Below are 15103 nucleotides of genomic sequence, written 5' to 3'. Positions count from 1 at the left end.
GTGTATTTGTCTTGTTTTTCAGTAAAAATATATAAACAGCTTTAAAAATGAATAAATTTAATGGAGAACCAAACTGTAGAGGAGTAAATGTGTTTTATTTTTCATTGAGAAGATTTATGACAAAATACACAAAACAAGTCTTAATATCAAATGCATGTTTGCTTTTAATTGTAATGTATATTTTAAAGAAGATTTAGATGTTTTTGGTGTTGTATATAACATCAGACCACTAGATACAGCTGTGCGCTTCATGATATTAAAGGCCTATATAGTAAAGTTTATTTATTTATTAATTATTCATCTAATTCTTATTGTTTAATCTAACGTACATGTAACTTACATTGCCTTTTTAGAAATTATTTCTTTGTTATATTTGCAGATGACAGTGGTGGAAGAAATTAACCTGTTTTTGGAGAAGTTGAAAAATGTATCTGTTTTTATAGTTACAGATTATTTTTTAATGATACAGTGTTCTTGCATATTTGTATCTATGAAAAGGTTTTCATGGTTTTTTTTTTTAAACAATGGATCAACAAAAACATGGATTGTGTGCTGATTATTTATTTATATAGACTGATTTGATTTATTTATGATTAATGATGCAAGAATGTATGAATATTAAAAATAAATTATTTAAAATTGAGGTTAAGAGAATGTTATGGGAACGTTAGGGGAACGTTAAAAGAACATTAGAGGAATGTTATGAGAACATTAGGGGAACGTTCTACAAACCTAAAAACAACGTTCTATTTCCGTAAAGAAAAGTTTCCTGGCTAACCAAAAACAATGCTTAAAATGTATGTATGTTCTGGGATCCAAAAACTAACTAATTACAAAAATTGTTAGCTAGCTGTCTGTCGGTCTGTCTGTCTGTCTAAATATGGGGCTATCAACTAGATATTGAATGGTATGTTCAAAATGCACATATGGCTGTGATGGTTAAGTGTCCACAAACTTTTGCCAATATAGTGTATATTAAATTTTTGCCCATTCTGTGGAAGGATGCCAATAATTCTGGTTGACTAAATAAGATTAGAATTCCACGACATTTACTAATCTGAGGTACTTTATTATATAATGGTGAATCCCGTGAAGCAGGGTAAAGCATTTGACAACATGCGTTGCCAAATAGTTACTGCTGACCTACGAAAGTGCACTAAGTAGGGTATAAAATGGCGGACCACACGTCATTGGTACAGTAGATCTAGTGCGGTTCCATTTGGGATTGAACCATACCTCTCTTCCGCTCGCCTCCCTTCTCTTGCTGCTGCTGATTGAACCTCTCTTCTGCTCGTCTTCTTGTGTTCAGACGACGCCCGTCCATCAAATAGCGAACTAGCTTGCGAGCTAATTTACTTTGGATTACTTCAGCGAAAGTAGGTGGGAGTTAAAACGTATCTTTAAGCCAGTTCGGTAGCTATCTAGATTTCTTCAGTCAGCAACTCTCACGATGTTATTTAGCCCAACCTCTTTTAACGAATGTTTACAAGAATGGGAAGATCTCGAAAAGGACTTTCAACAAGTTCAGGTGAGAGGGAAGCAGTTACTTTTCATTTTTAAGCACCCAGCAGTATGTTAGTTAATGATTTGCCGGATAGCCTCCGAATGATTTTTCTGCAGAGCATCAATCAGCTAGCTAACCAGCCAGTTTGACGTAGGATCAGTAATTATTCAAGCGTTATTAGCTAAGAATAAAGTCTGTAATTGTGCTGAATAGCCAACTTAAAACTTTATCTGGCCTCATTCTAGTAGCTAATTAATCGTGTCGTGAATGATAATATAAGCTACTCGATGGACTTAGTCAAAAAGTCCAATCTACCGTTGTCTGTCAACAACAACAAAAAAAGCCAACTGAAGTTGGCTGCTTATTCGGATTTTCTGTTCCACCTTAAAAGATCCAGGACTTACGATGTCGCGCCTGTAGGTTGCGCCATGAAGCGCAATAAAATTATATATAAACCATGTCAAGGACAAGTTACAATGCTGTGCGATCTTGCGTGCTTGTGAACCCATTCTACAACAACAACATCATCATCATCATCATCATCATCACCCACCGCCGAAGTTCAATTACAGTACTCAAGAACACAAGTACTGGGGACGCTCAACCACGCCTCTGTTGCCACTAGCTCGCTTGGACAAGATGGGAGCAAGCGATGGACTGTAAGATCTTGTGGACAGAGCTCTGGAAGCCCTAGTCATTGCGAATGAAGTTTCTGATCCAGTTAGTTTATGATGTCCTCCCCAGCCTATCCAATCTCTTCAGCTGTGGTGAAGCAGAACCCGCAGCATGCTCCGAAAAGAGGAGCATATACTGAGAGGTTGCCCAATGGCCCTGGGAGGGAAGTGCTATCGCTTGCACTGTGATCAGGTACAGGGATCACTCATAGCAAGCAACAACGTGCATCGAGACAGACCATCACTTTTGTCAGGGCAGGAGAGAAGCTGCGACTAAGAAAACCAGTGGACTCCTTGCCCTGAGAAGATTGGAGAGAAGAGGCCTATGAAAGTAAGAGGGCATGGTTGTCGAGTGCCAAAGTCCAGGATGAAGTGCTCAGTGTTGGCTTCAGATGCTTCACAGGCCAGTCACTGGACAGTTCCATTAAGCTTCTTGCCATCACAGGGCGGCACATTACGAATACTATGAGAAACACCACAGAGGCTGTGGAAAAGGCATGCAATGGCTATGGATTACATCCATGGAATACATAAACTACTCGAAACCAAACCCTGTTACTTAAGTGAGCTGGCTACAATGACCCCTTTGTAATTTAGATAGGGTTTAGATGGAGTCGTGTGTTAATGCATGTGTGGTTCTGGTTGTGTAAGGTAGACATGTTTGTGTGGCACTGAGCATGCATTAATGGTGCCAGTGGTGGTTGCTACAGTCAAGATAATAAGTTCTGGATCTTTTAAGGTGGAACGGAAAATGCGAATAAGCTGGCGAATAAAAAGCCAAATACGGCCGCATGCCAACAAACGAGTCATGAAATATGAATATAAATAACAATGCCCTTTATCCAGACAAACAGACCTTGTAGCCAGCTAAATAACATTCTTCACCCTGAGATAGTATTTGCTGAATTGTTTTTTGAACAGTTGATTATCTGAAGTGTTTATTGCTTCCTTTTTCAGGAGACCCATCGCCTCTACAAACAAAAGCTGGAGGAGGTTTCCAAATTACAGAATAGCTGTTCCACTTCTATTTCACGACAGAAGAAAAGGCTAAAAGAGCTTTCAGCTTCACTTGAAGAGTACGATTAGCTTTGGCATTAACTGGTCCCAGTGATGCTTTCTTCTGTACTTTCTTTCTGTGTCAAAGCCTAGTCAAATGTGTGTGTAGATTACGTACAGTAATGTGTATTTTTATTCACCTACAAAACATCTTATTACGGTCTGTTTCTTTAGATGCAAACAGAAAGGGAACCCAGAGGACATAAGCACTATAGATGAGATCCAAGAATCAATGAAAGAAAGACCAAATGTATTTTTCGAGATGGAGGCCTTTCTTCCAAAGAAAAATGGGTAAAGCAAATGAGACAGCCACACCTTCAATACACATTATCAGCCATTAACTAGGAAGTATGGCAGCATTGTTGACTTATTGATTAGCTGTGTCTATGCAGAGTAGGCTGTTGGATACAAAATGATTTAGATGTAATCCTTTTTGGATTACATTAAAGGTTACTGTCTTGCAATACTTTTGCTCACTTTGTGTTCTAGGTTATACCTCAGTCTTGTGCTTGGAAACGTGAATGTTACCCTCCTTAACAAACAGGCCAAGTAAGTATCTGATAACAGGCTTATGCAGTATTGCAAAGCTTGTAACGAAATTAGGAAACTGCAGTCTTTTCTTTCTTAACGTCTTTCAGATTTGCCTATAAAGACGAATACGAGAAATTCAAGCTCTACCTGACTGTCATACTTCTACTTTTCTCTTTTACGTGTCAGTTTGTGGTCAGCTACAGGTACGTCTAACATCTTCTGTACTGCATTCGATGGATGTTTACTGTACTTTCTTCCAGGCCACTAGAGTGGTTTCCTGTTTGCTTGGTTCCTTGTGGAGTAGCAATAGTAATGGAAAGTCATCACCTTGTGACTGTAACATCAACTAGGCAGCATGTAAAAGGCCCTCCATAAGTCATGCTTGTCCTCTTTCCCATTCTCATCTTGTCATAGAAGAAGTGGATTCAAGATATTGAGTTTTGCACACTAACCAACTGTCTAAAGGAAGCATAAATATGTAACCATGGTTCTACAACAAAGTGATGGACCGTTATGACCACCCTTGGTCAATCGGGTAGAAAAGAATTGCCAGACAATAAGCCTGATATAGCGGAGGCCTTTCATAGGCTGCACACATGAGGTCATGGTTATGGTCACGATGTGATGACATTGCTATTAACACCAGTTTTAAAGGAACCCGCCCTGGCAGTCCTCAACTTGGTCATGGTAACCACAGTTCTATATACAATATTGGAGTCTAGGAAATTCTTTATAATACTGTTTTATTTTAATGCATAAATAAGAAACCACTCTTCACCTCATTTTTATAATGTCTGTGCTTTTTCTTTTGGAAGAAATTAATGTCTGTGTTTTTTAAGCTATTCCTGTTTTTTTTCATTAACAGAGTGCTTGATGTACTTTTCAACTTTCTTTTGGTGTGGTATTACTGCACATTGACGATAAGAGAGAGTATACTAATTAATAACGGCTCTAAGTGAGTAATAACTACATAATAAATGCATACATATTCATTACAATAGTCAAATACAATTACTTTTTCATTTTTCTATTTGAATTGGATATACCAAATGCAATGTCTAGTGTTAAATCTTTTTTAAGTGAAGTAAATTGATGTCAACATTCTGTGTTGATTTTGGTAGCATCTCGACCTCTTACCAGGGTTTTCTGTGTCCTTTGATGTTGCAGGATTAAGGGCTGGTGGGTATTTCAACATTATGTCTCAACTTTCCTCTCTGGAGTAATGCTGACTTGGTAAGATATCGTTTTCAGTACTTGTGAGAAATTATGTATTGTAAGTGTATTGGTTGTAAATCTAAGATATTGTAAATCTAAGGTTGTAGCTGACATGTTTCTGTAACATCTTCTGTTAATAGAATATGCTGTTAGCAGTTTAATGCATAGTTTTGGTACCTATTGTTCACGTAAATATATACTATATATATATATAGTAGGGTCCAAAAGTCTGAGACCACTAGTGGTTTCATTACAAATTATATTATTGACAACAACTTGAGTGAAAAGTAGAATTTCAGAAATATTTACATGCATTTCAGAGTTTCTTAGTATTTGGTATGACCCTTTTTTTGCTTTAACGGCAGTGTACACTCAAGCTTTTAGATCAAATTTTAGATCAGATCCATCTGAGTGTCGTATGAACACATGCTTCAGTAGAAGAGATTAGACATGAGGAAAATCTGACCTTTTTTACAAAGCAGTTAATATGGTTAATAAAATCTCTTGTGCTAGAAGTGTGAGGACTTCTACATTAAGGCATGGGGGCATTTTATATTAAATTCCGCAAAGAAGACTGTAAACTGCAATCTTTGCAATGCTTCTGTAGCATGGAAGCACAACTTGCGTTTATATAAAAAATTCTACACAAAGGGGTAGGGGAAATTGGTGCGAGTTGCTTAAAATGTTCAGTTTAAATCACATTTATTATAATGGTAGTGATCTATTTGTGATGAGGCCGTGTTTCTCCTCACTTGCAATGTAGACACAGTGAAAAACAGTGTAGTTTGAGTAAGGTAATGTCAGATTACAACTGTACAATCAAAGTAAACGTAAGTATGCCTATTCTTAGGCATATAAATATGCATAAAGGCAGTGAGTAACAGAAACCATAAGGTGCATTTGAAAGTGAGATTTTATTAATTAATGTAGTTTCATTATCAGTGCTTTTTTTGGTAAATATGTGCTAAGAAGGCTGTGAAAAATTGTCTTTATTGTTAACCTTTTGATCTTTTGTTCAAATAACTCACAAAACTACTCTGCTCTTGTGGATATCAAACCACTGCAAACACAACACAAAAAATATATTTGCTAAATATATGTGTGGCACAATTATTGTCACCCCTATGAATTCATATGAGAAAAATATATTTGAAGGACATTTTCATTGATATTTTAAATTTTTTTAGTACACCCAGGTGACTAGGAACAGGAAATTGTTCAACCATGACTTAACACATAGTCCAAATTCCTATGTCATTCATAACAATGGGTAAGACCAAGGAATATAGCTGTGATGTGAGGCAAAAGGTGGTTGAGCTTCACAAAATGGGAAGTGGCTATAAGAAAATATCAAAAGCATGCTCTCTATCTATTAACATCCCAAGAATGCAAAGGATAACTAGTAAACTAGTAGAACACTTCCTGTCTATTAACAACTGGTAAAGATACCCTGTGTTTACATATATTATATTACATAATGTAGTATGTTACGAGGGTATCAAATTAAAACTATCAACAAATAAAGATAATTTAAATGACTCACATGAAGAGTGTCTGTTGATGAAGCCAAGCATTGCGGATACAAATCCTGAGTGAACCGAACCCGTTTTGAGTCCCAGAAGTCATTGCGGCAAAATAATAGGGGATGACGGAAGCCTAACCCATACCTGTCGTTTTAGCATCTTTTTAATGACAATAATCTAATTAAATCAAAATATGCAGCTAAAAAGAATGATTTTGATTGAGATGTATATGAGGTTGTTGAGAAGTCAAATTTATCCCTCAGAAGTATTTTAAGTAAACTATGCTAGCACAATTTCACTGTGCTTTACTGTATATGTGACCAATAAAGACTCATTACTTTTTAGTTAACATGAGGTCACAGTTGCAAACAGAGAGCAATGGTGCAAAACACAGATCTTTTATGTTCTTATGAGAAGTGTGTGTGTATATTTTATATATATATATATATATATATATATATATATATAATTGATTATGAAAATCATTGTCAACAAATCTCATTATCAATTGGTCTTAAGGACTGTTCCGCATGTGTAATAATTGTTTATGCTTCATTGAACAAGCATGAAAAACATTGTTTAATCCCTTTCCAATAAAGATCTGTAAAGTTTACTTACTAGTCCTTTACTATAGTAGCAGTAAGCTAAGTGTGCGCGAGCATTCTCTCATGATCATCTATTCAGCGGTGAAATGATTAGGAATCACTTCACTATAATTTTGAAATACTGAGATGGTGTTTATAAGCATATACTATTTGTTCTTCTTTTCTAAATTGTTTGATACCAGTACCATACCATTGTGTAAGAAGCAACCCTTTAGTCACGACTCACAAATGTCTCTTATAACCATATATAGTTTAGATTGGTAATAAATTTAAACTTAATGCAGTGACCCAACTCCCAACGTATGCAAATAAAAATGAAAATAAAAAACTTTTTTGCGCCAAACATACTTTGGCAGTTGTTCTCATCAGACCATAATACATTCTGGCACATGGTTTAGGGTGAGTTAGTTGGGCTTGGATGTTGGATGTTACATGTTGGATGTAGGGCTTCCGTCTAGCCACCCTACCCCATAGCTTAGACAGAGACTGTTGTCACATGCAGAGAGTAATCAGTACATGTCAGATATTCCTGCAGCTCCTTTAATGATGCCGTAGGTCTCTTGGCAGCCTCCCTTTTATGTTTTTGTCTTGTCCTTTTTGTAAATTTTGGAGGGACACCCTGTTCTTTGTAATATCACTGTTGTGCTCCATTTTTCTCCACTTGTTGATGATGGCCTTCACAGTGTTCCATGGTACATCTAATGTTTACCATACAGGTTTTGTAAGCTCTTTGCAGATCATGGATTCAGCAATCAGAGTAAAATGTCAAGAAAATCCTACAGAAACACCTGGTCTTTATTTGTGGTTAATCAGAATCATTTCATTGAGATATGATAATGGCAAAAGTATGAAAAAAAAGAAAGTATTTTGAACATGAGATTGAATGTGATTGGTTCATTCTGAACCACATCCCCAATTATAAAAGGGTGTCCACACTTAAGCAACCAGGTTGTTTAGACACGTGTGTGTGTGTGTGTGTAAACAATTTACCCATACAGTGTATTCAGAGTTTATTTTTTGTTTGTTTGTTTGTTTGTAAGAAGAAGGAATTATTGATGTCACCTCTGTTTCATAGGCCTGAAGGAGAACGCTACCAAATGTTTAGGAACCAGTTCCTGTCTTACTCTATGTATATAAGTAATATGACTTCTTTAAAGTCTCATTTCTATCAGACTTCATTAATTCATATTAAGAGGTTATGTGTGCAGAGAGGCTAATTTTACTCTCGTATTTCACACAGATTTCGTCCAGTTTCTTCAGTACTACTACCAGAGTGGCTGTCTCTACCGACTTCGTGCCTTGGGAGAGAGACACAACATGGACCTCACAGTTGGTAAGCTACAGTGTACTCTAAATGGACACACATTTTGTTAATCACAATACATGCCTATATTTCTTAACATGTTGCAATATCCAGCTCTGATGTCAGTATGAGTAGGGCTGGGTGGCGATAGTGGTATTTTGCACTTTAACAATTCAAAATATCAGGGAAAGGTTGGCAGGCATTACAGGCATTGCTGGAACAGTACAGTCCAATATGACATGCACATATGGTGCTGTGACAAAGTCTTTGCCCCATGCTTATTTTAAACATAAGCATTTTTAAACACAAAATAATATTGTATAATGCTATTTTTTGAAGCAAAAATATACAATACCAAGGAGAATGTTCGGTCTTCAGTCAGTAAGTTGAAACTCAAGTGCAACTGGATTATGCAGCAAGACAATGATCCAAAGCATAGGAGTAAGTCTTAGTCCTAGAAGTAAGTGAAAGGGTGATCTGTGTTTGGTTGCAGTTATGGCTGCTAAAGGTGGCACATGCAGATTTTAAGCTTAAGGGGGCAATTAATTTTTCACATTGGTGATAGGTGTTGGATAACATTTTTTGCTTCCATAATAAAATTTTATTTAAAACTGTACTGTGTGTTTACTAAGATTACCTTTGTTTTATGTTGTATTTCTTTTGTACTGTACAGTAGATCTATAACTATTTAGTATGAGAGATACACAAAAACAGACAAATCCGGATGGGGGGCAAATACATTTTCACAGCAGTGCACCTTTTTTTTATTACTAGTACATCATCAGTATTCAGAAAAGATACTCTTTCCCTCTTTTTTCTCCTTTATCTTTGCCTGTCAGTGAAGAACACACATTTCCCACTCTTCAAAGTTTAGTGCATTGTATCACATTATGTTGCATCAGATTGCACCACAATTCTATGCCAATTCTGTGTGCTCAAACATCCTTAAATTGTATAACTGAAAAGAAAAAAAGCATAGTTTTTAATTAAACAGTATGTACATGTTCTGTCCTCAGAGGGTTTTCAGTCCTGGATGTGGAGGGGACTAACTTTTCTGTTGCCTTTCCTTTTCTTTGGCCATGTGAGTATCACAGTAGATTTCTTGTCATTGTAAATATGTACTCTTTGGACTTCAGTGGTTCAACATACACTGTCTATGTGGCTTTTTAGTAATAGTGTAGTACCTGGTAGCATGACCAGTTTAGTGGGAGTAAGGAGTGGATTTGGGATAGCAAGAGGAATGGGAGAAATTGCAGTTAGAATGTCATTTATAGTAATAGATTTTTGCGTTCTTTGTGAAGGTAAACCTGTAGTGATGCTCCTAGCCCTAGTTATAATTATTCAGCACAGATTATTTTTAGTTGTTTACAAATTACACATAGATGGGTACTTCAAAAAACCTAAACATGATATGTCTATTTTTTGTGTCTAGTTCTATCAAATGTAATCAAAGGAAAATTTTCATTCATTGATTTATTCATTCATTCAACTTAAGTAACTGTGTTCTCCTGGTCAGGGTTGTGGTAATATTGGACTAAAGACGGGTGTCCCTGGCATCAGAGAAAAGCATATTACACAGGAATCAACTCTGACATAATTGCAGATTATACCAGTGTGTTATAAGACAAAGATTGCATTCAGTGTATGATGGTCACTTTTCTTATTTTCTCTTGTGTACTTTCAGTTTTGGCAACTCTACAATGGAATCACACTTTTCCAAATGGCTCAACTGCCAGAATGGAAAGAGTGGCAGGTAAGGCATAACAATATTGTAAAACTTGCAATAGTTCAAGCCTCTTGATGTTAATGTAGCTATTAATGACCATTAACATTAACCTGTCTTAAACCTGACCAAAAATGTATATCACAGTATCTTTTAAAAATTATAATGTAAAAAAATAAAAATAAAAACTGAACTTCATTGGCCTTTAAATCCAATTTGCTGAAGAATATGCAGAAAAAAAAGTATAAAGAAGCATTTATTTGTCACATATACATTACACAGTACAATTTCATAGCACAATGGGAGTCAGAGTGCAGGATCAGCCATGATGCAGCATCCCTGCAGCAGAGAGGGTTGAGGACCATGCTCAATCAAGGGTCTATGCTGATCTATACTGGTAGAAGTACAGTCAATCTCATGGTGTTCTGTTAAGTTTTTTTGCCCGATACCAGTCAAAGCACCAGAATTTGAACTCTGCTCTGGCTGATTTCCTCTCAACTGGGTCCAGGAAGAAGTCACACCGACACCATCGTACAATGAAAGCTTCTTATTTTAATGATACAGAAAGCATAGTGTATATATACATACAGAAATATTGATAAAGAATTATAAATGTCAATTGGAACAGGTCACAGATAAAATCAAAACATATTACATAGATTCAAGTGATGAGTGAATCTACCATCATGCATTGTAAGAGAACAATGTTTCTTTTGGAGTAGTTTCAGAATTTGTCAAATCACGTATGCACGGTGTCTCTAAGACACTTTGTTCACGGAAACACAGTGAGCCCAAAATGTGAAATTTCAACCGATACTTCAAGATTTATCCACATAAGTACACGGAGGTATAAGGAATTTAAATCATTCACTTGCCTCTGTCCAGACGTACCACTTCTGACACCAGGAAACTGTTAAGTTCTTTGTCCAATACCAGTCAGAACCAGAATTTGGACCCTGCACTGGGTAGTTTCCTCTCGTCTGGGCCAGGAAGATATTCTAGCCATAATTGTTATTTTATATGCAAAATTGAAATTTTGGGGTTTTGGTATGACAATGAGCAGTTATGATTTTGTTATTTAGTATTATATTACGTTTTGTTGTATTTAACGGTGTGTTTGCTCTCAGGTCATGGGTCACATGTAATAGGGAAAAGGTATATGTGACGTAGGCTAATCTTGTGGGGGAGCCGACGGAAATGGGGAGCTGGGAAACAACCTTTTTTGACCACGCTCTTGCACACCAATTCAGAATAGGCAGTTTTTCGTTAAGTTTAATGTCAAGGTTTAATTATCATCAACTTTTCATTCATCCTTTTGTTTTTGTAATAAAAAAAAAAATAATAATTTCAACGGTATGCGAGGAGTGTGCGTTAATCCAGCCAGGCTTCTACGTTTCTCTGGCATGGAACAAATGGTCTACGCAGAAGAAGTCACACCAACGTCATCGTTCAATGAAAGCTTCTTAGGTTAAATGATACAGAAAGCATAGTGTGTGTGTGTATGTATGTGTGTGTGTGTGTGTGTGTATATATATGTGTATAATATATATATATATATATATATATATATATATATATATATATATGCACACAGAAATATTGAGAGAATGATAAATGTCAATTGGAACAGGTCACAGATAAAATCAAATCATGTTTACATGTACATGTTTTTATTTCCGCTTGCCTTGAGTACTGCAATGGGCTTTATGTAGGTATTAGCCAAGCCTCCCTAACACGTTTGCAGATGGTACAGAATGCTGCTGCTCGTCTGTTAACAGGAACCTGCAAGCGAGAACATATCACACCAATATTGACCTCCCTTCACTGGCATCCTGTTCATTTTAGAATTGATTTTAAGATTTTAGTTTTAGTATTTAAAAGGTTAAATGGACTAGACTGATTTAATAAAACCACATGCTCCATCAAGAGCACTTAGGTCCTCTGAGCAGTTACTTTTGGTCATCCCTCTAGCAAGGCTAAAAAGTATGGGTGACGGTGCTTTTGCAGTTGCAGCCCCAAAACTTTTGAATAATTTGCCTTTACATGTTTGGCAGGCCCAGACACTTTCTGCTTTTAAATCTAGTCTTAAGTCATTTTTACTCATTGGCGTTTAACTCAGTATGAGAGCTGTTTTTTATGTTTTTGTTCTTGTTTTATGTTTTGTGATCATGTTTATACAGCACTTTGGTAAACACGATGTTTTTAAAATTGCTCTATAAATAATCTTTGACTTTGACAAAACATCTATTACATAGGTTCAAGTGAACTAAAGATGTCTAGTCTACCAGATAATAATAGAAGAAGAAGAACCGAGAGAGAGAGTGAGGGCGAAAGGCGGGATGATTAGGAATGCTCAAAACAACCCATTCCACGAACACAAAACAATTTGGTTCTGGTACATCATGACACAAACTAGAGACTTTCAGAATTGAGACACCGAGAACCTGCCTGAAACTTATCAATCGCTATGGAAATAAGGAAACGATTCATACACAGTGACTATGTTTACATGCACATCAAATTCCATTTAAGGTCTATATTCGGGTTGCAGCCATATTCCAATCGCTATATTTATATGCGTACAGACATCGGAATAATCCTGTATACATGGTTGTTGTAAGTGTGCCTGAGTTGCCGTCCCTAAATACCTAGCCTACAGCTAAACATTTGTTAGCATACACAACTCCGTGCGAACTGAGCACGAGGTGCAACAAATTTCCGATCAAAACAAGCATATTGCCAAATTCTGATTAATATTGGACTACTGATCTGCATGTAAACCTAGGCACTGTCTTTAATACATTCTCATATTCAGTACATTGTTAATCTGCTCATGATACTTGTCAATTTTTTTTATTCACAAATGCAAATTTTTGGATAAGATCCCGTTACTGTCCATTTTTCTGGTAGACTATAATTCCGATGTTTTATCTTTGATGGGCATAAAAAAACTGAGACCTACAGAAATGAGACACAGAGACCATACTATGGAACTTACCATGTTCTTTTATGGTATTCTGTTCTTTCCCTTTTTTGTGCAAGGTATTATCATGTCCCTTTTTTTTTTTACAGGTCCTTATGTGTGGCTCCACCTTCCTTGTGCTGTTTATGGGAAACTTCTTCACAACATTGGGTGTAGTTTACCAAAAATACACAAATCAGGACAAAGCAAAAGATTTATGAAAGAAAACCAAACACTCCCAAAGTCTTTCTCCACAGAGAAATTCTTTTTTGTTTTATACAAATGTTTTTATGGCCTTAGTTGTGCTGTATATTATTGTGTGAAGCTTTAGTTTCACTCTTTACTGTACTGCAATTGTAATGTGCTTTTCTAATTTACAGATTTTAACTTAAAATGTATGCATAACATGATGAATGCTAATACAGTCAATATGAAACGAAGTAAGGTGACACTTCATAGCTCCTCATAGTTTGATCCTGAGTGTCTGAGCAGGAGTTAGTTTGTGTTCTACCTATGTCAGTGTGAGTTTCCTCTGAGTTTTCCAGTTTCTTCCCATCTGGTTGGTGGATTGGCTACAGTAAACTGCCCTGAGTGCGAGTGTACGTGTACGTGGTGCCCTGTCATGGACTACCATCCCATCCAGGGTGTATTCCTGGCTCATTGTTCCTGGAATAGGCTCTGGACCTACTGGGACAGGGCCCATGATAAAGCACTTACTGATGGATGGATGGATGGATGGATGAATAAATTGATGAATGAATGAATGAATATTGAACAAAAAGCTGAATGCAGCTTCTTATGCTGTGCATTAGGTTAAAATATTTTATTAATCTGAAAGTCAAAATAAAAATGGCTTAACCAATTTTTATTAAACTTAACTAAGCACCATTTTAGGATTTTTACAATATTGTAATAATTATTTTGGCATGATTAGTGTTGGAATGTAGGACTAAGTATAAAATGATTTTATCTTAATCCACTGCAATCCTAAAACCAAGGAAGGTAATGGGCACAGTCAGAGGTTAAACGTGTTTTTTAAAGTTATTAATATGTGACTCCAATAATCAATTAAAGATCTGACAAAAATCTTTTATTCACTTAAGTATCTGACTCTTAATAATTACATAGCTTAACAGCCTTTTAGTTAGGTATTAAAAGTACAAAATCTCTGTTCAAGAATACATTTAATCTAAAACCACTTAATACTAAGCATTTACTAGCAAGTGATGTTCCTATGGAAGAGGCTTGTATATAACCATTTAAAAACCGTTATTTGGTTAGCTCAGAGGTTTCTATTGATGTGCAAATCTAGGCCTTTTCTATTTACTTGTCAGAGGTTTGATTTAAACATGCACATATTAGGATTTTACATTAGCTTGTCAGAGGTCAAATGTGTCTAATATACTAAGATTTCAGCTAGAAAACTATTTCTAGCAATCATACAAACCATGTCCTATTCATGCACCCTATTTTTCTTAAAAAGAACTACTGAGTATTTTAGGAATAATGTAATAATATTTATTATACAAAACACAAATTATAATACAACTTGCACAAAGAGTAAAAAGGGAGAGAGTGTGGACCCTCAGGTGGATAAACTCACCCCAAGGTGTTGAGTTCATTGCTATATGCTAATATTCTAATTTGGTTCTTATGAATGAATTTGGGAAGCAATGGTAAAAGCTCCCCTGTGTAGACTAGGTGTCTCCAATGTATATATACAGTGCTGTAAAAAAGTATTTCTTCTGTTTTTGTGTATGTCTCGTACTAAATCGTTTTAGATCTTCAAACGAAATACAACATAAAACAAAGGCAACTTGAGTAAACACACAATACTGTTATTTATTTTTTATTTTTTTATTGAAGAAAAACAAAGTGACCCAACACCTATCACCCATGTGAAAAACTAATTACCCCCTTTACTTAAAATCTGGTTGTGCCACCTTTAGCAGTAATAACTGTATCATTACCTGCTTGCCTCTAATTCATATAGCCACTGTAGTGAAA

General features: G+C 36.1%; 1 protein-coding gene across 1 annotated transcript; it reads left to right on the top strand.

Moving 5' to 3' along the window:
* Window positions 1–1228: 1228 nt before the first annotated feature.
* On the top strand, window positions 1229–14193 carry tmem120aa (transmembrane protein 120Aa). Its single transcript, XM_053645258.1, has 12 exons — window positions 1229–1528; window positions 3136–3254; window positions 3409–3525; window positions 3724–3783; window positions 3873–3968; window positions 4631–4720; window positions 4933–4998; window positions 8184–8245; window positions 8349–8441; window positions 9428–9492; window positions 10096–10164; window positions 13207–14193. The coding sequence occupies exons 1-12, from the start codon at window positions 1451–1453 to the stop codon at window positions 13315–13317; spliced, it is 1026 nt and encodes a 341-aa protein (XP_053501233.1). The 5' UTR covers window positions 1229–1450; the 3' UTR covers window positions 13318–14193.
* The last annotated feature ends 910 nt before the right edge of the window (window positions 14194–15103 follow it).

The sequence above is a fragment of the Ictalurus furcatus genome, chromosome 16 (genome assembly GCF_023375685.1).
Source record: "Ictalurus furcatus strain D&B chromosome 16, Billie_1.0, whole genome shotgun sequence".
Taxonomy (NCBI): Eukaryota; Metazoa; Chordata; class Actinopteri; order Siluriformes; family Ictaluridae; genus Ictalurus; species Ictalurus furcatus.
The sequence above is the reverse complement of the archived record's forward strand: the minus strand, read 5'-3'. Positions and strand labels throughout refer to the sequence as shown.

Coding starts and splice junctions, on each gene's coding strand:
- tmem120aa (XM_053645258.1), top strand. CDS start 1,451: ATGTTATTTAGCCCAACCTCTTTTAACGAATGTTTACAAGAATGGGAA. Junction 1,529..3,135: donor AGGACTTTCAACAAGTTCAG/GTGAGAGGGAAG, acceptor TTCCTTTTTCAG/GAGACCCATCGCCTCTACAA. Junction 4,721..4,932: donor CTAATTAATAACGGCTCTAA/GTGAGTAATAAC, acceptor TTGATGTTGCAG/GATTAAGGGCTGGTGGGTAT.